This window comes from Bombyx mori, chromosome 19 (genome assembly GCF_030269925.1).
Source record: "Bombyx mori chromosome 19, ASM3026992v2".
NCBI lineage: Eukaryota > Metazoa > Arthropoda > Insecta > Lepidoptera > Bombycidae > Bombyx > Bombyx mori.
The window spans coordinates 5,586,728-5,609,034 of NC_085125.1; the positions used below are offsets into that span (position 1 = coordinate 5,586,728).

General features: G+C 36.4%; 2 protein-coding genes across 4 annotated transcripts; one reads left to right on the top strand and one right to left on the bottom strand.

Annotated features, from left to right (window-relative positions):
* The first annotated feature begins 413 nt into the window (after positions 1–413).
* On the top strand, positions 414–20,523 carry LOC101747231 (uncharacterized). Of its 2 annotated transcripts, XM_062673972.1 has the most exons (14): positions 428–1,265; positions 1,708–1,940; positions 3,524–3,645; positions 4,237–4,341; positions 5,128–5,250; positions 8,140–8,308; positions 8,970–9,188; positions 10,002–10,206; positions 10,766–11,349; positions 16,648–16,732; positions 17,218–17,492; positions 18,264–18,641; positions 19,211–19,389; positions 19,900–20,523. In XM_062673972.1, exons 1-10 carry the CDS (start codon positions 668–670, stop codon positions 16,660–16,662), a joined length of 2,373 nt encoding a protein of 790 aa, XP_062529956.1. In that variant the 5' UTR covers positions 428–667; the 3' UTR covers positions 16,663–16,732; positions 17,218–17,492; positions 18,264–18,641; positions 19,211–19,389; positions 19,900–20,523. The 2 variants fall into 2 exon arrangements, with proteins under 2 accessions (XP_004933421.1, XP_062529956.1); XM_004933364.5 differs by lacking the exons at positions 16,648–16,732; positions 17,218–17,492; positions 18,264–18,641; positions 19,211–19,389; positions 19,900–20,523 and having other exon boundaries at positions 414–1,265; positions 10,766–11,780.
* LOC733055 (tRNA selenocysteine 1-associated protein 1) lies at positions 12,562–16,555 on the bottom strand. 2 transcript variants are annotated; one of them, XM_012696479.4, is made up of 6 exons: positions 15,574–16,555; positions 14,755–14,886; positions 14,415–14,643; positions 13,943–14,157; positions 13,245–13,416; positions 12,562–12,771 (listed from the first exon to the last, which is right to left on the bottom strand). In XM_012696479.4, exons 1-6 carry the CDS (start codon positions 15,619–15,621, stop codon positions 12,647–12,649), a joined length of 921 nt encoding a protein of 306 aa, XP_012551933.1. In that variant the 5' UTR covers positions 15,622–16,555; the 3' UTR covers positions 12,562–12,646.
* Positions 20,524–22,307: the final 1,784 nt, after the last annotated feature.

The window sequence follows — 22,307 nt, forward strand, 5'->3', positions numbered from 1 at the left end:
AAAAAAGGTTTGTTATACGTAGTCATAAGACACATAAAATTTTTGTCATGATCCTCCTACTTTTTTGGAATCCATTTAAACGACTAATTGTTGCAAAGTTAATAAGCTATTCGTTCATTATTCGCTAGTTATTCGAAGGTAATACGCTATTTTATTAGCCAAATAAATATATTTGTCGTCGAAGATGAACATTTAATGTGATTTACTAGAGATAGAGATATTATTAGAAGATATTATTTTTTTATTTAAATAAAATAATAGACATAAGAATCGATACATTGCACGAATAATGAACACGGCATTAAAGTATTCGTTTAAAGTTATTTATTTTATGTGTATAACAATCATAGCTAAAGTCTATCTAAGCTGTACGTTTTGACCATTTGCCAATGTTACATTTAAAACAACACATTGACGTTTTGTTAATGTCAATCATTGTCACCGAAGTAAACGGTCTAAAAACGTGTGATAAAATTTTCAGTGATTGTTGCAGTTGATTTGATGTCAGATAGGAAGTTTTAGAAAAATGTTTCGGACCAAGCATAAGTTATAAAAAAAACCACGTCTAAATAAACGGAAATAACGTCCGTTACTAAAACACCATATTTTTTTTTTAGTTTTTATTCCTAGTAAATTATAAGTTCTGTAAATTAAACCTGGATTGAAGATGTCGACTAGGAGAGCGAGAATAAAAGCTGTAGCGGCACTTCCGCCTCGTAGGAAAAATGCTGAAAACTCGGAGAATAAGAATCAACAAGGCCCAAGTACTAATGATCTTCAGAACGTTCCAAAAAGTCCAAATGCTACTAAACATGACAATGTGGCAAAGACATACCAGCGTGCTTCGGTTGCTAATTCACCATCGAAATCTCCACATAGTAGTGTGATAACGCAGAATACAGATAGACAACCTCATGTTAATAGAGCTGCAACACCGGTTAACAAAGGGAACATAACTCCTAAGCTATCTGATAGAGTGTCGGTAATTACTTCTACTGCAGGGGTTAAATCCGGTGTTTTTGCATCTCCTCACGCTAAAAGTAGCCCTTTAAGGAAATACATACCGTCACCAGTGCTGGCTGCAATGAATACGGCTGAAGTAACTAATAAAGCGGTTACTCCTGAAAAAAGTGATGCAAAAAAGAATAGTGATAGTACAAAGTCTATTGGGAATAACAGTACTGAGATTATACAAAAGATCAGTGATTCTGAAAGTTCTACGAGTAAAAGTGGCACAAACACACATAGAAGTGACATTCCAGATGGTAAGAAATGTTCAAAATGCACACAAAAGCTGTAGTCATTTTTATTGAACAACTTTTTCAGATGCTTTTCAAGTTATATTTAGAACATATTTCATAATATGTACTATCTTAAAATTTAATCCACTTTTCCTCTGCCAACCTATATAAATGAAAAATAATTTTAATTATAATGGGACTTCAATGTACAAGTAGTATTTTAAATATAATTTTGTCAGTACCAAAAAAAAAGTCTTCAATAATTTTTATTACTGGCCTGTTCTTCAATCCCACCTTTATCTATATAAAAGTGATTATAAGTTACAAGTTTTACTGAAGTCTGCGGCGGTGGGCCGTATTCTCGTTTGCCAACAAGGGCAATAAAAAAAAAGAAATATATGCAAAAACAAAATCCCCAATGCTTTTTATCCTTTGCTTGTTATCCCAAATGCTTAAACAATTTCAGATTATAGTGTACCAAGTGTACCTGAGAGTATCACAGAAGATCCTATGGATGGTATTGTACCTCTACAGCCAGTTAGTGCACCAAAACCAATAGCTTTGCTCAAAAATGAGATTATATCAGAAAATGTGGAGGTTCTGTTTGATCCCATTGTACCTCTGCCTTCACCCAGCAAAGTGCGACCAAAGCTACGGCCCGTGCCTCGATTGGGGCCCCTAAGAAGGAACAGTGTGCAGGTTATTTGTTTTATAACATTTATTTTTTAATGCACACTTAAATATATACCATATTATATGTCTACTGCTCTCATCATACTGCCTGATGCCCATTGATGCCCATTACTGCTGCACGAATAGTCTAGCGGTATGCATGGAGCATCTGAAACTAGCGGCAACCACTTGACATCAAGTGAAAAAAATAATTTAAATCTAACTATAATTTTCATTTTCATAAGACCTCCAAGAATCAGTTGCATTGGAACTGTCTCATAGAATCTGTGATGTCAAAAGTTTTTTTTTCATATATCTATACTGGAATATGAAAATGTGAGGTTCGAAATGACATGTACAAATAATAATACAATCCACACACACTTGCTTTGTTCTCAAAAATTAAACAAAATGTTTTCATAATTTCGGACAATTAATACAATTTTCAACTTCATTAAGGATCTATTCATAAATACACCTGTTAAAACAATAATACACATAAGTGTTATGAAATAAATTCCATGTAAGCATTATGTAATAATTTTTCAATATACAGATATGAAAAATAATTTGTTACATGATTATGTAAACATTAGCTTTTTAAGGTCGATTCATACAAGCATGCCGGTAGCTTGCAAGTCGTCAGATTGTATGTCCTACCATTAAAATTGATCATCATAAAAATAGACATCAGAAGTAAGACAGACAGGTCAGTGATACCTATCTACTCATCCAAGCTACAACATCCCCTACCAACAGTAAATAGGCAAATTATACAATGTTTTTATTATCATTATTCCTTTATTATGAAAATTAATTGTGAATGTGTGACAATAAGGGTCTATTTGACCATAATGGTATATCAACAAATCGGTCAGGTAAGGTCTATAACCGGATTTTGGATGCAAGGATATTGATAAAATTTACTCATCCTTGGGTTTGAGGCTATACTATTAGAGTAGCTATTTCAGATGTTAACCTCCAAAAGATTTCACACATTTCAGTTTTGATGTAATAATTGTTTTTGTTTAGGCAGCGGCTTGGCTCTGCCCCTGGCATTGCTGAAGTCCATGAACGACGGTAACCACTCACGATAAGGTGGGCCGCATGCTCGTCTGCCTAAAAAAAAAATAAAAAAAAAATCGCGTAACCCATTTGATTTACCTGAGGTTTAATAAATTTCAACAACAGAACAGTGAAATATTACGAAGTTTATCTGTCAAATTATTTCATAAAAATAAATTTGATCGGTTGTGATAACCAAAACATTGCAAAACATTACGCTTCATTTTGACGTGATAACGTCTTATAAATCAATGAGCTCCGGCTAAAAGTGTCACGTTCTGCTTGACCTGAGCCTGAGCGTGCAAGCGAGAGCGCGGAGCAAGCGATAGAGAGACATAATCGGCGCAGTGACACATTTATCTCTTCTCGCGTGACGTCAGAGCTAGCAGTTCGAAAAGTTCTGCTACTGACGTTATTACGTAAAACTTCTCTGTAAACCGACTTTACAAACAACCAATATTTTTTTTAAAATTAGAACTTTATGAAATGTGTAGGTTATATGGTACATACTACAAATAAATAAAATAATAAATGTACTTTCCCAGGGGAGTGCGAGTGAGTCTGAAGATGAAAGTCGTCGTTCGTTGCTGGGTCACAGATCAGCGACGCCGTTACCGATGCGACAGCGACACGACTCTCACACCACGCAACACTCGAATTTAAACCAGTAATGTTGCCATCTTTATGATTTAACAGTACTAAAATCAATCAATACCACGGCAATATTATAGATAGTTATTGTGATTGCCTAGTTGACCAACCCTAGTTTTTTTTTGTAACAATCGACATCCAACTTATCTATTTATGTATAATGTATTTAATAACGAAATGAATTCCATGAAAATTATATTCTGGTATGTTCAAAGTTATTTACATCGACTTGAGAAATAGTAATTCTTTTAAGCTAGCATAGCTTTTATCGCGGACTTTGAGCGTGGCGACCGAATCAAGAAATTCAGTAACGAAAATAAAACCTAACACCCCCCCACTCCGCCTACAATGTATCTCGCGCTCAACACATTCACGCATTGCGCTTGTGTAGTGTTTGTAAATAAGCGCACGGCATGACGTCGCTTTTGTTAATAATTTATTTATAAATATAGCGTGGTCTTATTTTATTAGTGTTTTAATATTAAATTATTATTGTCTAATTATAATTGCATAAGTTGATAAAAAATACTATGCCATAGCTTTACCGCGGACGTCCCGTGTTTTTTTTAATATAAATTATTTCTTCTATTTAATTATTTTGTTTCAGAGATACAAATAGAACGAGAAATGATTCAATTTGTTCTGTCGTCAGTCAACCGACGACTGCCAATCCAGCTTTATCTCCCACCAAAGAAAAGCATTACCAAACAAAGTAAGCTATTGTACATGCAGCTTAATTTTACTTCATCAGTAAATTGAATAGCTAGTGACAGAAGACAGCTGTTTGATTTTACAAGTGTCACGTGATCTTTATCGGTGAATTATGAATGAATTTATCCGAATAACTGCACTGCTTTGACACATTAAAGCAGTTTTTTTTGGTGTGTACCAAATGTACTATTTAGATTTCTTAGATATAAGCTTAGTAAACAAAAAACCGAATATAGTTACGAAGTGTATTGCATTTTTGAACAACATTCGAAACCCGCTGTGCCCCTGGTATTACTGACGTCGATGAGCGACAGTAACCACTTACCATCAGATGGGCCGTATGCTCGTCTGCCTACAGAGGCAAAAAAAAGTAATTCAAAGGTGGTGGTCTTACTGGTGGTAGGACTTCTTGTGAGTCCGCACGGGTAGGTACCACCACCCCGCCTATTTCTGCCGTGAAGCAGTAATGCGTTTTGGCTTGAAGGGCGGGGCAGCCGTTGTAACAATACTGAGACCTTAAATCTTAATCTCAAGGGGAGTGGCGTATTTACGTTGTAGATGTTTATGGGATCCAGTAACCACTTAACACCAGGTGGGCTGTGAGCTCGTCCATCCAACTAAACAATAAAAAAAAAACACAGCTATCAAACAAAAAGGTTTTACTAATTCGATTAATCAAATAAAAACCCTCAAAGCCTTAGGACTCACCTTCTAGTATAATATGCGTGTTTCATCATCAAAGCCTCTGGTAACAGTAAAAGCAGTGATGACAAATGTGGTTTCTTAGGACTCGAAGACAGGAGATGAGTCGCCGTATGGCCGCTATGCGTCGGCGCCGGGAGACTGCCCAGCGCGATACGATGACCATGTACGACCTCATATTCCACAACCCCTCCACCAACCCTATGATGTGAGTAGACATTCGCTTTCCCTGTACATTTTCATTGACACTGTTTAAGTAATCAGATTGACCCGAAAGCATATTGAATTGAAGTCGTCGTGGCCTAAAAGATAAGACGTCCGGTGCATTCGTGTGTAGCGATGCCCCTGTGTTCGAATCCCGCAGGCGGGTAAATATTTTTCTAATTAAATACGTACTTAAGAAATGTTTGCGACTGACTTCCACGATGGAGGAATAACATCGTGTAATAAAAATCAAACCCGCAAAATTATAATTTGCTTCATTACTGGTGGTATTGTGAGTCCACGCGGGTAGGTACCACCACCCTGCGTATTTCTGCCGTGAAGCGTTTAGGTTTGAAGGGCGGGGCAGCCGTTGTAACTATACTGAGACCTTAGAACTCATATCTCAAAGGTGGATGGTGGAATTTGCATTGTAGATGTCTATGAGCTCCGCTAACCACTTAATACCAGGTGGGCTGTAAGCCACCCACCTAAGCAACAAAAAAAACAATACTTTAAATACGCAAATTTAGTTTCACAAGACCTTTATTTGGCTTAAAGGACCATGTGGACCTAGACGCAGTTCTAGCATTACGTATACGTTAAAAAAAATATGTCTAATATCTTTTTTAATATATGACGGAGGAGAAACGCTGAAGGAATGTTTTTAAAAAGTGTGACGTCAGCATTGTTGACGTCACGGTCATTAAGTTCTCGATGATGACTCATGTTTGGGCTTCCAAAACAAAACTTCACGAGAACTGCGTATATTGCACGAGAAGCATAACAACGTTACAGAGAGATCCGTACTGTACTACGGCTCGGACACGAATGACTAAACGCTAGACAGCACGGCCGTATTTATAGGACTTCGTATACGTCAGCGTGTTTACAAGTATTAAACACGTGAGCGTGTTTACAAGATTTTAAAGTATTGAAATTACAATAAAAGGGACTGTTTAACATCAATTTCTTATCACAGAGTAATTAGTTGATGATCAGTAGGTAAATAGTCGTATTTGCGCCGACACGGCCATACTGACAGGCGGTGCGCGCTCTGCACCGGCCTTGTTGATTCTCGTAGGTTTTTCTTTGATTCTCATTGACCTGCAGGAATAAAAAGTTTCTCTGAGTAGCGCATCTGTTATACTTGCGTTACTTGTAACTATGTAGGTTTGAGACTTATTAATGCGATTTGATTGTAGGGTTCTCGGAGGGTATCGTAGGGTTCTCGGAGGGTATCGTAGGGTTCTCGGAGGGTATCGTAGGGTTCTCGGAGGGTATCGTAGGGTTCTCGGAGGGTATCGTAGGGTTCTCGGAGGGTATCGTAGGGTTCTCGTAGAGTTCTCGGCGGTTCTCGTAGATTTATTTAAGGTGTTCGGATAAGGATGTTGTGTAGTGTGATGTTGTGGCGTACACTGTGGTACTTATGTAGTGGGCGTACACTGTGGTACTTATGTAGTGGGCGTACACTGTGGTACTTATGTAGTGGGCGTACACTGTGGTACTTATGTAGTGGAATTTTAGTAATCAAAAATAAAAACTTATCTTTGAGTGTTGATTTTGTTGCTCGACCATGCTGATTTGTGAAGTAGATGTATAGGCTCATCGGCTGTTGCTGGGGTGTAGTCTTCTTCCGCCGATATGGTTAAATGGTCTCCAGGTTGTTGCTGAGCGGAGGCGGCATGTGATCCCACTTCTGATGACGGAGGAGAAACGCTGAAGGAATGTTTTTAAAAAGTGTGACGTCAGCATTGTTGACGTCACGGTCATTAAGTTCTCGATGATGACTCATGTTTGGGCTTCCAAAACAAAACTTCACGAGAACTGCGTATATTGCGCGAGAAGCATAACAACGTTACAGAGAGATCCGTACTGTACTACGGCTCGGACACGAATGACTAAACGCTTTTTTTTTCTTTTTTTTTTTTTTTTTCCTACCTATGCTGATAGCCCTAGCGGCTATTTCAGCGTAACCCTAACTTTAGTAGGTGAGCTCACGGGGCTCAAACCTGACGATGTTGCTAACACGAACCCTAGCAAGAGTCGTGCTTCGCAGAATCTACCACCGGATCGGAAACGCGACCCACTGAGAAGATCCGGCGAGAAACTCAGTGGGCTGTGTCTGAGAGTTAATTTACTCGTCGAGCCCTTCGTCGCAAGCGACGGGTTCGACGAGAACGGTGACCGGTGCTTGAAGTACCTAAAAGCACCGTTAGTGGATCAGGAGGATCCGAGATGACGTGTTTAGGGCGACGTCGACTGCTTTCCATTCTGTCCGCAGGATCGGGAATGTAGTTACCGGCGGCCACGATGAGAGGGTTCTCGTGTCGTGCCGCTTTATCGAAGTGGCGCATGGACGCCGACTGAAGATACTTACTGATGGACTCTAAGTCCAGGTCGTCATGGAGGTCGACGTTCCTGACGAACCACGGGGCTCCGACGGCTATCCTGCAAAAACGGGATTGAATAATTTGAAAGGATTTTAAGTGTATGCGGGCCGCGTGAGCGAACACTACACTTGCATAGGTCATGACGGGGCGTATGCAAGTTTTGTAGAGTGTCACCTTATTTCTAAGGGACATTTTACTTCGCCTACATATCATCGGGTAGAACTAAACGCTAGACAGCACGGCCGTATTTATAGGAAGCGTCTTTACAAGTATTAAACACGTGAGCGTGTTTACAAGATTTTAAAGTATTGAAATTACAATAAAAGGGACTGTTTAACATCAATTTCTTATCACAGAGTAATTAGTTTATGATCAGTAGGTAAATAGTCATATTTGCGCCGACATATATAATATATATTATATAAGAAAAAAATAAGTTTTTTTAAACGAACGAAAAGTTTTTTTACGCTTACATAAATGATTCAAACATTTTTCGTTTGCAGTCCAGATCAAGACGAAATCAAAGCTCAAGAGGCGAATAAAGCATCACAGAATCAGCCTGACGAGAGCGAAAATGACGACCCGAACGATCCGCCTTCGACGGGCGCGGCTCCCGTGCCACAGATCAAACTAGGTCCCAACGGCGAAATTATACTGGACGAACAGAGTTTGGTACGTGTTGTACTGTCTGCACGCGAATAATCTTGCGACTTATTATTATAATAATTCATGTTATTGGCAATCTAAGGCGCTGTCGTTGATATCGAGTAATACAATTATATTCATGTTCTAAACCCCCAGGCAGGATACCAATTTTCGTTAGCGAATATATAACGTGCAAAGTATTCACGGACGAATTGCACCGTCAAGGATTATTAAAAATAAAAATTGTTTTAAAATTGGAAACAGAGCATTTAACTACAAACTGAATTAAAGATTAATATAACCATTTATTTTTACTTTGGTTGTCGTGGATAGGATGATTATAGGTCATAGGTAATAAAAAAATAAAAGAAAATTCTTGTATTGTCAACAGTCCCTGATAAGGGTGAAAATTATTAAATTGATCAGAGTCGGTTTTCACTTTGATGACAATTGTGTTCAAAGATTTCGCTCCATAGTTAGGTCAAGCTAATTTTTTTTTTTTATTAATTTGTATAATAAACAAAATATCGGAAAAGGGCGAAAGGACCCTTTGGCCTAAAATGACTGGACTAGTATGTATAAACACGCGTTGATCAAAGCAGTAGCTCCAACGTAATGTTACCTATATGAAGTCTGTCATGCCCTGCGAAATTTAATATCCAATTACCGGTAAACCCGTGAATTGCAGGTTATAAAGCAGTCGAACAACGGGCGTAAAGTGTCGAGCGAGGTCCGCGAGGGCGCGTGGAACGAGCGCTCGAGCGGCTACCGGCGCAGCGCGCGCACCGCCGACTGGACGCACGACGAGACCGTGCGCTTCTACCGCGCGCTCGCCGCCATCGGGACAGACTTCACGCTCATGGAGCCCCTGTTCCCGGGCAGGACCAGGCGGGACCTCAAGCTTAAGGTTCGTTGTTATTGCCTTCGGACACGCTGCAGACGAGTACGCAACGGCTTGGCTACGGTAGGCAACGACTTGGCTCTGCCCCTGACATTGCTGAAGTCCATGGGCGACGGTAACCACTCACTATCAGGTGGGCCATATGCTCGTCTGCCTACAAGAGCAACGAAGAAAGCGTATACGGGCCCGCCTTTTTTTATTTCCCTTGATGGTGAGTGGTTACCGTCGCTCATGGACGTCACAAATGCCAGGAGCTGAGCCAAGCAGTTGCCTCATCGTCACTCAAGGACTCAAGGACAGCATAACAACGGCCTACCTTGTTTTTTTTTTATTGCTTAGATGGGTGGACGAGCTCACAGCCCACCTGGTGTTAAGTGGTTACTGGAGTCCATAGACGTCTACAACGTAGACGCGCCACCCACCTTGAGATACAAGTTCTAAAGTCTCAGTATAGCCACAACGACTGCCCCACCCTTCAAACCGAAACGCATTACTGCTTCACGGCAGAAATAGGCAGGGCGGTGGTACCTAACCGCGCGGACTCACAAGTGGTTCTACCTACAAAAAAAAAGAATATGCTAAAGATCCGAGAGTAGAACAGAATAGTCGCTCTAGTTATTTCTCCAGGGAACATGCGTACAAAGGTCGGCAGTTTTTAAAGTAACTTGAACATCAAAAATTGAGGACAACTTACACACGATCAATCAATCACCTGTCCGTAAACTTAGAATCCCTCTACCATGGAAACTAGGGATTAACAAACAAACTTAGATATTTTTAAATTGTAGTAACTTATATACCTATATATTATTTTTTTAGTTTAAAAAAGAAGAGAAACTGAATATAGCCCAAGTCGACAAAGCTTTAAGATCTCGCGTTGAATGGGACGCTATGGGGCTTCACGAAGAGTTTAAGGAGGAACGAGCAGAGGCCGCTAAAAGAGAAGAAGAGGCAAAACAGCGACTGGAGAAGCAGAAGAAAGAGAGGCAGGAAAGAAACAAAGAACTACGGGGATATAGACAGAGTACATACAATATTATTTTATTTAATCTAACTGCTGAATAGAATGAAACAAAATGTTAATCTAAGGTTAACTCAGTACATTGACAGAATTACAAATAATTCTTATACCCGATCCTGTAGACTAAATGGTAAACAGTCGACGTGGCCCTAAACACGTCATTACGGATTCTCCCGATCCACTAACGGTGCTTTTAGGTAGCTCAAGCACCGGTCACCGTCCTCGCCGATCCCGTCGCTTGCGACGAAGGGCTCGACGAGTAAATTAACCCATAGACAGCCCACTGAGTTTCTCGCCAGGTCTTCTTAGTGGGTCGCGCTTTCGATCCGGTGGTAGATTCTGCGAAACACTGCTCTTGCTAGGGCCAGTTTTAACAACACTCCGGTTTGAGCCTCTTGAGCTCACCTACACGTCAAGGAGAAGCTGATATACCCTATCAAGGCTATCAGCATTAGCAGGAAAAAATAATTTATTCAGCCATTATGAATGAATTAGCCTGCAGAAACGCACACAATATTTTTGATAAATAATTATTTAGTAACTTTAAGCTTTCATGTTGCAGGTATGAGCAAAAAACTGTTAGAGTCGTCAGTCCTGCGATGCGATTTGAGCAACGTAGATCACACGGCGGACGACATAATAGCTCGAGCGTCCGAGTTCAAGTCGCAAAAGAAACGTAAACCAAAAAAATCTATCGGTCAAAAACCAAAACCTGAGCCGGGACCTGGTTCGACATCGTCCCTGGCAACCCTGTCTGTGAGAAACAATAGAAAAACACAAGAATCAAAGAACAGCGTCAGCGACATGGCCGTCATAACTAAAATAGATCCAAAACCGGCCAATATGTTGTTGGATAATATTAGCAATCCTTCTATGCCGTCGAACATTGAGACAGGATCGTTGGTCGTGTTGACGGTCAACGACCCCAATTCGCCGACAAAGAAAATGTTGCAAACCTACATAGCGCGGGAGAAAGGGAAGCTTTTGCCTGTCGATTTACCTCCTTCACTATTGAACTCTGTAGTCGGTTACGTACGAAAAGAAACAACGGACAGTAACGCGTCTATGGTGTCTTCGCCTATGACATCGGCCTCGCCGAACAGTGTTGCCAGTATGGATAGCAGAATCAGTGTTACTCCATTACAGGTAAACCCAAGTCCAAATAAGCGACAAAGGAAAAATTCATATACAATTACGCCTCTCTAGCAGCTCATAATGTAATAGTGCATAATAATATTTATAGTAAACTTGTGTACAATAAGTACAATATATTTTAAGATGTAAATGTTGAAACCGATTTGATCCATTGCCAAATGATTTTTTATTATTACGTACACAAAGTGCAAAAACGTTTAGCTATTTGGTGAAGTTACACCAAAATAATAGATCTTGACAATTACAATGGTCGAATCGAAATTATGATCTCAAATATATTATTTATTTATTTACTAAAAAGATGTTACTCGTACTTTTTACGCAAAATGTTTCAAGAATATTAGAGTACATAATATTCCAATGTTAAGCTAGTTGATATGCTACTAGAATGTAATCAATTAAAAATAGAATGTGATACCGAAGGTAATTTAATTTTTTTAAATACCCAATGTTAACTAACTTCTATTAGGAAGTTCTCAATGCGAGAAGTTAATTGTGGGCCTCGATTTTGTTTATGTTGCACTGATGGAAATATTTATTGCACATTAGGTACATAATAAGAAGATTAGTTATATTTCCCAACAATAAAATAACACTTTTTTAAACATATTATTATCCGCAACACGCTTCATCAGATTACAGAAACAGAGTTATCAGCATTATGCTTCATCAATGCTAGGTACATTGAAACTTCTTTAAACAACACTTTATAAGACTCCATATCACACATATTGTATTGTAAAATATATATTTTAGATATAAAAAAATGGGTACCTAATTACGGCTCCTTGTGAGCACGAATAATTATCACCACCTTGCCAGTTTCTGTCGCAAATCAGTAATGCGTACCGGCTTAAAGGGTGGAACAATCTTTATATTATACAATCGAGACAAACCTCATGTCTCAAGGTGAATAGCGGACCCACCTATTGATAGACATTACGGGTTACAGTTCCGGTAAACACAACACCAGGCGGGTCATCAGCTCGTTCCTCTTCCAAGTAATAAAAAATATGTGGTGGTACCTACACGTGCACACTCACAAGAACGTCCTACCCACAGCAATTACGCAGATTATAATTTTTGCGAGTTTAATTTTTATTAGGTACACGATATTATTCATGTATGGTTCATATATGGTTGGTTCACTTTATCAATGACGGATTTGGAACACTGAGAGCAATAATAACAAAGTAAGGCAGGTTATTTATATGAAATTAACTTTTAAAAAAGCTTCCACATGTATTTATTTACAGAACTTAAATCAACTAGTTTTCGTACTGATAGTTTATGAGTGAACTTCTATGACGTCGTGAGGGAACCATTGTGATCCTTCTAAACTGTCCCATAGCGAAATGTTTACGTCCAAAAATTCATTATTCATATGATCCACGTCGATTGGTTTCTTGTGATCTGAAAACGACAGTTTATTAAATAATTTTGAGCACTTACTAGTCTGTCTCACAATCCTAAAAATTTGTGCCACGAAGCAATCTAGCTGGGATTTGTAAGGTCAGAGTTACTATTATTCTGCAATTGCAATAAGTTTTACGTAGAGTCCTCTGCAGGCCCTTCACGGGGGCAGACGGAGAAAACGCTTGAATGCCCATTATTACTTATATTCTATAGTGAGCAACAGAAAGTCGATAGCTAAATTCCAGACTTTTGGAAAGCGACTTGTTTATTTGTCGTTGTTGTTCCAATGTAATTCAGATTTCGAACATATAGAGCGCTATACCGTGTCTTCAAACGACGCTTAAGAGCTGAATAAGCTTTTGATTAAATTTGTAAAATCTACATTGTATTAAAAAAATACATCAATTGATGACCATTGACTATTTGTTCAAACTAAAACAGAATATAGTTAAGTTTCAATTATAGCTCACCAACGAGAACCAAATCATCGGTTTGTGTTTTGACAGCGACAGCTGGTGTAGTATCAGATGCAACTGCCGGTTGGACTGCAGCTGTCGTGACTTGTTCACCCTGTCCATAGTACCCAGACCAGGCTGAATAATTTTGCCAATAGGCTGACGGATCATAATATTGGTTGTAATCCTATAATTACAATGGTCCATTAATATTTCAACTGTTTTCTAATAAACAAACTGTAGCAGATCGTTCTAGACCTATGTATAGTATGTAACAATAGCAGCATAATTTAGGCAGCAGAATAGTATTACTAAGTAATTACAAGAAAACTATGATTGCAACTGTCATTATTGAATTTATAATTAATAAATAACCAGTTCAGTGTGATGAATTTAAGCATCTTTAACAATATTTTATCTTTCTATATAAAAGAGATTAATCTAGGATACATGTTCTGCATAAATATTTATACAATATGTATTTGTAACATTTGTTTGGTTATGAGAGTATGTAATTATGTGTAAAATTGTATTGCACTCTGTATAAGTTACACTTTATTAGACCATTTATTGATTGATATACATAGATTTTAAATACTGGAAGGGAATTTCAGCTTATGATGAATAAGCATATATTCAAAATTCTCAATTTTAATGATTCCCTATAACAAGGTAAAGGCGACTGCATGCATAATATATTTTTTTATAAATACCGTTCCGCTAGTGTAGGTGGCGGTTGAAGTTGTAGAAGTAGACTGAGCAGTTGTTAAATTACTTTTAGGTTTAGGTACAGCTGTGCAAATTTTGAGAGGTTTTGTTCCGAGTCCACAATAACCATTCATAGCATATAGTGCATTACGTTGCTCATCTTCATTACCAAATCTGACAAAGCCATATCCTTTTGTATAGCCAGAATTATCTAATATCACTGAAAAATTTGCATTATAATTTAATTAGTGTAGTTTCAAATGAAAAATGAATTAATCAATTAACATTGCAACCTTATATTTCAAATTTAAAGTTCCAGTTAAGTTTACTAAACTTAATTCTATAATAGGATTAAAATACTAAATTCCACTTTTTATTGCATATAAAAAAATATCCTTTTATTTGATAAAACAGTGACTGTAAGATATAACAATTTTAAATTGTCAATAATTTACTGTTTCTCATTTTAACACCAACCTTTAGCAGTTTTTATGGAAGTATATTTAGAAGCAAACACTCTATAAAGAGAGTAATCATCAACGTCAGGGCTTAGATCTCCAACCCAAACAGAAAATTCTCTTTCATGTTGCATATTGGCTCTAGTTTCTCTGGATGCTGTGTTTAGTCTAAATCTAACCACTGGAAATGTGCCTGGTATGGGTTTTCCATTCAATTTGTGCATTGCGTCAATCGCTTCTTCATCAGTCTGTAAGGATTTTGAAAAATTTTAATAATGTAAGATTTAATGTGAGATGTAATTTTGTGTACATGGCATGAAATATTTTATTATAAAGTATATATTTTACAAGTTTAGTACCTGAAAATGCACAAAAGCATATCCTGCAGGTTCCCCAGTGAATTTGTTCCTCATGACTTTTACTGCTAGAGGTCTCTGTCCCAGTCTATTAAATGCTGCCATTATGAAACTCTCAGTCATATTGGGCTCCAACTAAAAACACAACACATTTTATTATTATACTTTCATTACTAATTAGATTTCATTGATTTAGTGGAGTATTTATTTTCTATGTTAGCAAGTTGTACTCATAACTATATTTTATGGTCTCATTTCATGTTTTAATTTTTACCATCTTCTTATTCTGCATTGTAAATTTTCATTGGGCACAAAAACTATAGCAGTAAAAATTAAAAAAATTATAGAATCCATTTTTTATTACATTCTTGGCATTATCATTGTACTGAACCTTATTAATTCCAAAATTTATCACATTACAAAATCACTCCAAAACTATAATTTTCGTAATTACTAGTGATAGGGTTACTTATGAGCCCGCTATGCTCCTGGAACTGTTTGAGTACTGTCTGAACAGTTTGATATGACCATTAAGATAATTATTGTTGCTTTTCTCTTTAACTGTTCAAAAAGTAGTAATTTTAAGGGAGACAATGTTAAATACATTTAAACATTATATGTAAATTTCAGTTGTGTTGGGTTGTGTATTGAGAGTGAGGGTACGGTTGGCTGCTGTTCCAATATTAATTAAGACACGGGGTAGACGATGTGGACACTATATACTGTCTGTGGGAACATACCCATCTGTATTTTTATGTTTAAAATTTGTTTAAAATTAATATTAAGCAAAGGCTACATAGTAATAAAAAATAAAAAACTCACACTGCCCATCCACAATTGACACTGCATAGCCATTTTTGGTGATTTCATAAGACTTTTATATTTTTCAAATTATATATTGCCACTTTATTAGCACTGATTCCAATTTTCAACGCAACAAATCCAACACTTTCAAACTTTTCACTAAACCAAACAAACTGTCTCGGTAGACCAAAATGTGTTAATAAACTCAATTTTTCAAGTGTATTTATTATTTTTGCCGTCTGTTAAAATTTTTATGACTGTTCATGATTTATACGAAATTACCAAGAAATATGCAACTCGTGCATGCAAGATAAATAATTGTTTAACTCATATTAAGTGTTTTTTTTTTTTTTTTTTTTCTTTTTGGACCCAACACCAAGTGTTATTTGCCACTTTCAAAATAAAGGTTAGGAAGCAAAAATCAAATCAGAAAATATAAGTTAGATAAGGTTTAGGCAGGAAAATTGGATTAGGATTAATATAATTAGGAAGAATAAATAATATATATAATTATAATTTTAGGTTAAAACTGTTGAGGAATAAGATAATAATTTTATAAATAACTGGGTCTACTGTATGTAATAAATAAGGTACAGATATAGGAAAAGGAATACTAAGTGATGATAAAGAACTATAAAGAAGTGAATGATCAAAAAGGGGACATGAAAGAATAATGTGATTTAAATCGCCAATGTCCGCACCGCACTCACACTTACTGCTATCCAGCACTCCGATCGTCGCTAGATGTGCCGGACTACACGTGTGGCCTAATCTCATCCGTATCAAACTGGAAGTCTCGTGGCGTTTAAAATTATATTTGTAGAACCATGGTTTGGAAGGAATGGTTGGTTGTACCCTTCGGTAATATTTTGCTTTAACGCCATTATACCACTGTGCACTCCAAGCATTATTCAAATATGTTTTAGGAAGGCTAACTAAATCATGACTATAATTTTTGAAATAATAAATATCACCACAATTGATAGCCTCGTTTGCAATTCTATCAACTATTTCATTTCCTTTAATTCCGCAATGGCTAGGTATCCATACAAATGATACTGTAAGATTTTGATCCATACATTTCATTAACAGGTTTCTACAGTCTAAGAGAATAGGGTAAATCGGTTGAGATTTAAAAGGAAATTTTGCAAGAGCCTGTAAAGAACTCTTTGAATCGGTTAGTATTAAAGTTTTCTTTAGTTTGAATATCAAAATGTATTCTATGGCCTTGTATATTCCAAAACATTCACCAGTGAACACTGATGTTTCAGATGGTAATTTTATCTTTTCAACTATTTTTGATTGCGAATGGTAGACTCCTACACCAACACAACCTTGAGGGTGTTTGGAAGCATCTGTATATATATGGTTATAGTCATTCCAGTCTTGGTCTATTACAAAATTAAAGTTAGTATTTGGTTGGGGTTGATACTTAGAAATACCCATGTCAAGATGAATATCCGGTTTTAAAATCAATGCCATATAGTTTACACAAAATAGAGGGAAAATATGAGAGTGATTAGTTGGAGTTTGAATAGACAAATATTTTCTGTAGCTAATTATTAAACATGGTAACTGTTTATGTTTCCAAAATGAAGAGTATTCTATGAGTTCATTTAAAGTTTTAAGTTTGGTAATAATGTGATTATTTTGAATTTGTAGGGATTTGAAAACGAATTTATCAGATAAATATTGACGTCTCAAATGAAGAGGAGGATCAACACATTCTACCTGTAATGCTGTAACAGGACTAGATTTCATGGCTCCAGTGATAATTCTGAGTGACTTAGACTGTATAGTGTCTAGTTTTTTGAAAGCATTCACATCCCCTGGTTGAAGTAAAAAAGTACCATAATCTAAAACTGATCTTACTATGGCATTATATAAAAGTTTTAAATTGAATGGGTGGGCACCCCACCATACACCGGCAAGAGAACGTAAGATATTCATATTACTCAAACACTTGTTTGTAATGTAATTACAATGTTGAATTCCATTCAATTTTGAATCTAAAATTAAACCTAAAAATTTAACATGACTATTTACAGAAATTAATTCATTCTCATACAATATACTAATTGGAGGAAGAGAACGTTTTCTAGAGAATACAACAATAGAACTTTTGGAGGCAGAAAGGGAAAGTCCATTATTATCTAACCAAGATTTAAGAGTTAGAAATGAATTCCTAAGGGATAAGCAAGCTTTATGTATGTCTTTATTGCAAGTGTACATAAGGAGGTCATCAGCATATTGAAGAATTCTTACTTGATTTCCAAGGGTCTCTTCCAAATCACAAGTGTATATATTGTATAAAATTGGACTTAACACAGATCCTTGAGGAAGACCTCTCCATAAAGTTCTAGATTGTTGTGAATCTGAAGAGGTAGAGTTTAAAATGATAGTTCGATTTGACATTATAGTAATAATCAAGTTAGCAAGTCTAACAGGAACCCTTATTTTCTGTAATTTGTAAAGCAGTGTAGGAATATGTACATTATCATATGCAGCGGAAATATCCAGAAATCCAGCTACAATAGATTCAGAGTTTGAGAAAGCTACCAAAATATCCACTATAAAGATAGCAAGATTGTCCATTGTGCTTTTACCCCTTCTAAATCCGTTTTGACTGTCACTGAGTAAACTGTTACTTTCCACAAACCATTCTAGTCTAATTTTAATTAAATGTTCTAAAATTTTCAACATTACAGATGAGAGAGCTATGGGTCTGTATGACAATACATCTGATGAAGATTTACCCGGTTTGAGAATGGGTAAAATAATTTGTTTTTTCCATGACTCTGGGATAACACATGTAATGAACATAGAATTTATAAGGTTGAGGTAATATGTGAGACTAGAATCACTCAAATGGACAAAGAAAGAATAAGGAATCTTATCATCACCTGGAGCAGAGTCCTTAAGATTCGAGATTACCCCCTTCAGTTCATTAAATGAAAAAGGTAAATCAAAATCTGAAACTGGATCTGAACATGAGAAAGGAAGGACAGATGGGATAAGAACTAAACATTTTTCTGGAACATAAGGGGGAGCTAATTTATCAAGAAACTTGTCAGCCAGATCATAAGGCAAGTCTTTGACTGTATTTTCTTTATATGCAGATCTAAATCTTCTTATTTGGTTCCATACTTCAGAAGGTGAGATATTAGGACAAATCGAAGCACAAAATTTTTTAAAACCTTCTCGTTTCTTTTTTAATAAAAGATTCCGAGTACTATTGATTCTTTCTGTTAGAATATCAAAATTTTCTGTAATAGTTTCTTCTAAATATAATAATTCGGCTGCTTTTCTCTCCTTTACCGCCTGAGTGCACTCCCGGTCCCACCAAGGAGGAGAAGGAATAAAAATACCAGAAGGGCTTTTAGAAGGGAAAACTTCATCAGCTGTTTCTATAAAAGCAGAAGCTAAAATTTTTGCTTGTGCATCAGAATCTAAGTTATTATTATTTTCACAGTTGGCAAGTTTAATATCCAAACGCGATTGAAACGTTTTCCAATCCTCATCTGTTACTTGAGATAGATTGTACTTTATTGTAGACTTATGTTTAGAATGATCCTTAATTACTATGTTATTGTGTGAAAATGAAATAATAATAGGATAGTGGTCACTTCCATAACTTAATTTTAATGTTTTCCAGGACAAAGACGGCACCAGAGATGGGGAGGAAATAGATATATCAGGAGCACTAACAATTTGATCAGGACCAGTTCTACGAGTTGGACTTCCAGAATTTAAAATACACAAATTCTGTTCATTAACAAAATCAAGAATTATATCTCCAAATTCATTAGATATTGAGCTTCCCCATGTTTGATGGTGAGCATTAAAATCACCCATTATTATGATTGGTCTAGGAAGATTCAAAATAATAGTTATAAACTCTTTGTAAATCTCTACAGAAGGGTGGGGAATATATACACTAACTATACATATATTATTTACAATGACCGCAATAATGGATAAACCAAAACTATGATCAGGTATATCTACAAGTTTAAAGCTAAGAACACTATTTACAAGAAGAGCAACACCACTGTACCCGTCAATACGATCTTCACGGATACAGGTATATCCTTTGATTTTGAAAGGATATATACTTTTCAACCATGTTTCCTGTAAAGAAACTATGATTGGAGAGTGTTTATTTATTAAGTGAATGAGATCAGACTTTTTACTTAGAATACTTCGACAGTTCCACTGAATCATCTTTTTTATTTGTGGAGCCATTGTATGTTTTGTTTAAAATTTGTCTTATGATATCAGCTGCGTTGGACGGTGTAGCGTTATTAGGAGCAAGTAAATTAATAAGAGCAATAATTATTTCAGCCACAGGAGATTCGGAATTTTCATTAAATTTTAAAGCACAGCCATTAGAAGGAGATGGAGCATCGTAATCTCTTGTAAGATTTCTATGGGCCCTTTGATCAAAACCTTTATCACCTTTAAAGGGAGATCGAGGTTTCATAAAAACTGTTTTTTTATATGACGATGGACTTTTACTGGCAATTACTGGGCTGGGGGCAGTAGATTCATGAAACGTTGAATGATTCTTACGATCCGATGGAATTGAAGAAAGAACATCAGCATACGATTTATATGACACACAACTGTTCGCCATTGTCTGCTTTATGGCCCTTTGTCTTTCAAATTCTGGACATTTCTTATTTATAGCAAAGTGTAAGCCGTTACAAAGACAACAGGAAACATTTTCCTCCTCTACATTACAAGAATCTCCTGTATGATCTTGACCACATTTAAAACAACGCGGTTTCGATCTACACTGAGCTCTAACATGACCGAATCTACAGCAATTAAAACATTGAACTGTAGGATAAATGTATAAATCAACTGGTAATGATGTAAAACACATATATACTCTTTTAGGTAAAACCTGTCCATCAAATGTTATTACCACGGATTCTGTGTCAATAAAAGTTTTATTATCATTTACAGTGATTTTTCTTCTTAATCTCCTAATTTTTAGGATTTTTCCGCAACCTAACGGAACACTGATATTATTAATTATTTCTTCTTCAGACCATTCTGTAGGAATATTTCTAACGATACCCATGCGAGTAACTTGAAAGGTAGGAATGAATGCTCTATATTTATTCTTCTCTAAAATATCTAAATCCATGAAATTGTTAGCTGCATTAAAATTTTCAAATGTTAGTGATAGCCTGTTTCTACCAATTCTCTTAAGACTACCATTAACAATATTTTTAATAGAATAATTTTTCAAAAATTTGCCAAAAGAAATTGGGTGCAAAATGGTATTGTCATTAGATGCCTGTATTTGTTTTTGAATATGAATGACGTAAGGGGCAGCATCCGAGTCACAATATTTATGTCTTCCTATAAATCTAGGAGTGACATCATTACTTTCCATTTGAGTCGGATGATTAGGAAATATATTAGTAGACACTGGATCATGAACAGAGCTATTAATCTTTAAGGCTTTATTAGGACCACTTTCCTCACATTGGCACTGGCAGACGGTGTTGCCTTTCGAGTCACACTTGCTCCTTTTCCTATTGCAGTGTCTACAAATTCTGCGAGATGCACGTTTGCGATTTACAGATGTTTGATGTCCGGAGTAATCGGTATCTACAGTAGAATCGTCATGCTCGACAACAATATTATGCGCCACTGCGGGCACTGACGATAAGTCACATTCGTCATTTACTTGTAAAATATTAAAACTATTAGAAGCAAGAGTCCCCCCGGGATCTCCCGGGGGGTCCATTTTACGAAACAAGGTCAAAAAGACTTACCCGACGACGAAATTAAATACACTAAATAAAGAAAAATTAAATATATAAAAAATATGTACAAACTTATCCTAATCCAACTATACGATAATTAAAAAATTTTTTAAATAAAAAACACGACCGCCAAATTTTATGCTTCCCGCGCTTTTTTTTTTCAATATTAAGTGTTTAATCTATGTTTAACTCCATGGTACAGTTGTATGGAGACTTTTTGGCGGGAACGCGAGGAGTGAAGTTGTGTGATTTGTTTTATTTTGTCTATTTAGTGTTTCTTCAGGTTTAAATGTGTAATAACGGTGGTTTATTAACTGTTTAATATCTGTGAAAGTGCACAAATGTGGGAAAATGAAACAAAGGCGCTGGACGCAACTTCTCGGGATCCTCCAAAAAGTCCACTGAAAAAATCTTAGTAAATGACCACCATTTTACTAAGATTATATTTCATTCCATATCATCTCATTTCATTTAATTTCATCCCAGTTGATTAACGTCTCAAATTAATCATTTTCATTTCATTTCACTCCATATTATCATTTTTCATAAAAATAAGAATATAAATTAAAATAAGACATGACTTAAAGGTCTTAGTTACCAGGTCATAAAATCACCTAAACAAAAAAAACAGTTGTATGTCGCCCATAGAGTTACTATTCTAACTGGAGTGCTTACTTCGTTTGACATAAAAACTAAAAATATACTTTATCTCTATGGCTTAAAGTTTATTTTTAAATAGCAAAAGATGTAAGGAAAAACGGTCTGAAAAGAGAATGACTATTAAGTGGTGGTGTCCCTCTCGCACATTTTACAAACAAAAAGCAGTGTTGCTAGCTTAGAGGATTTTCCACAAAATCTCGTAATTTGGACCCCTGTCTTAGTTATCAGTAGTATCAGTAGTAGCTTGGGCTTTTTTTTTATTGCTTAGATAGGTGGACGAGCTCACAGCCCACCTGATGTCAAGTGGCT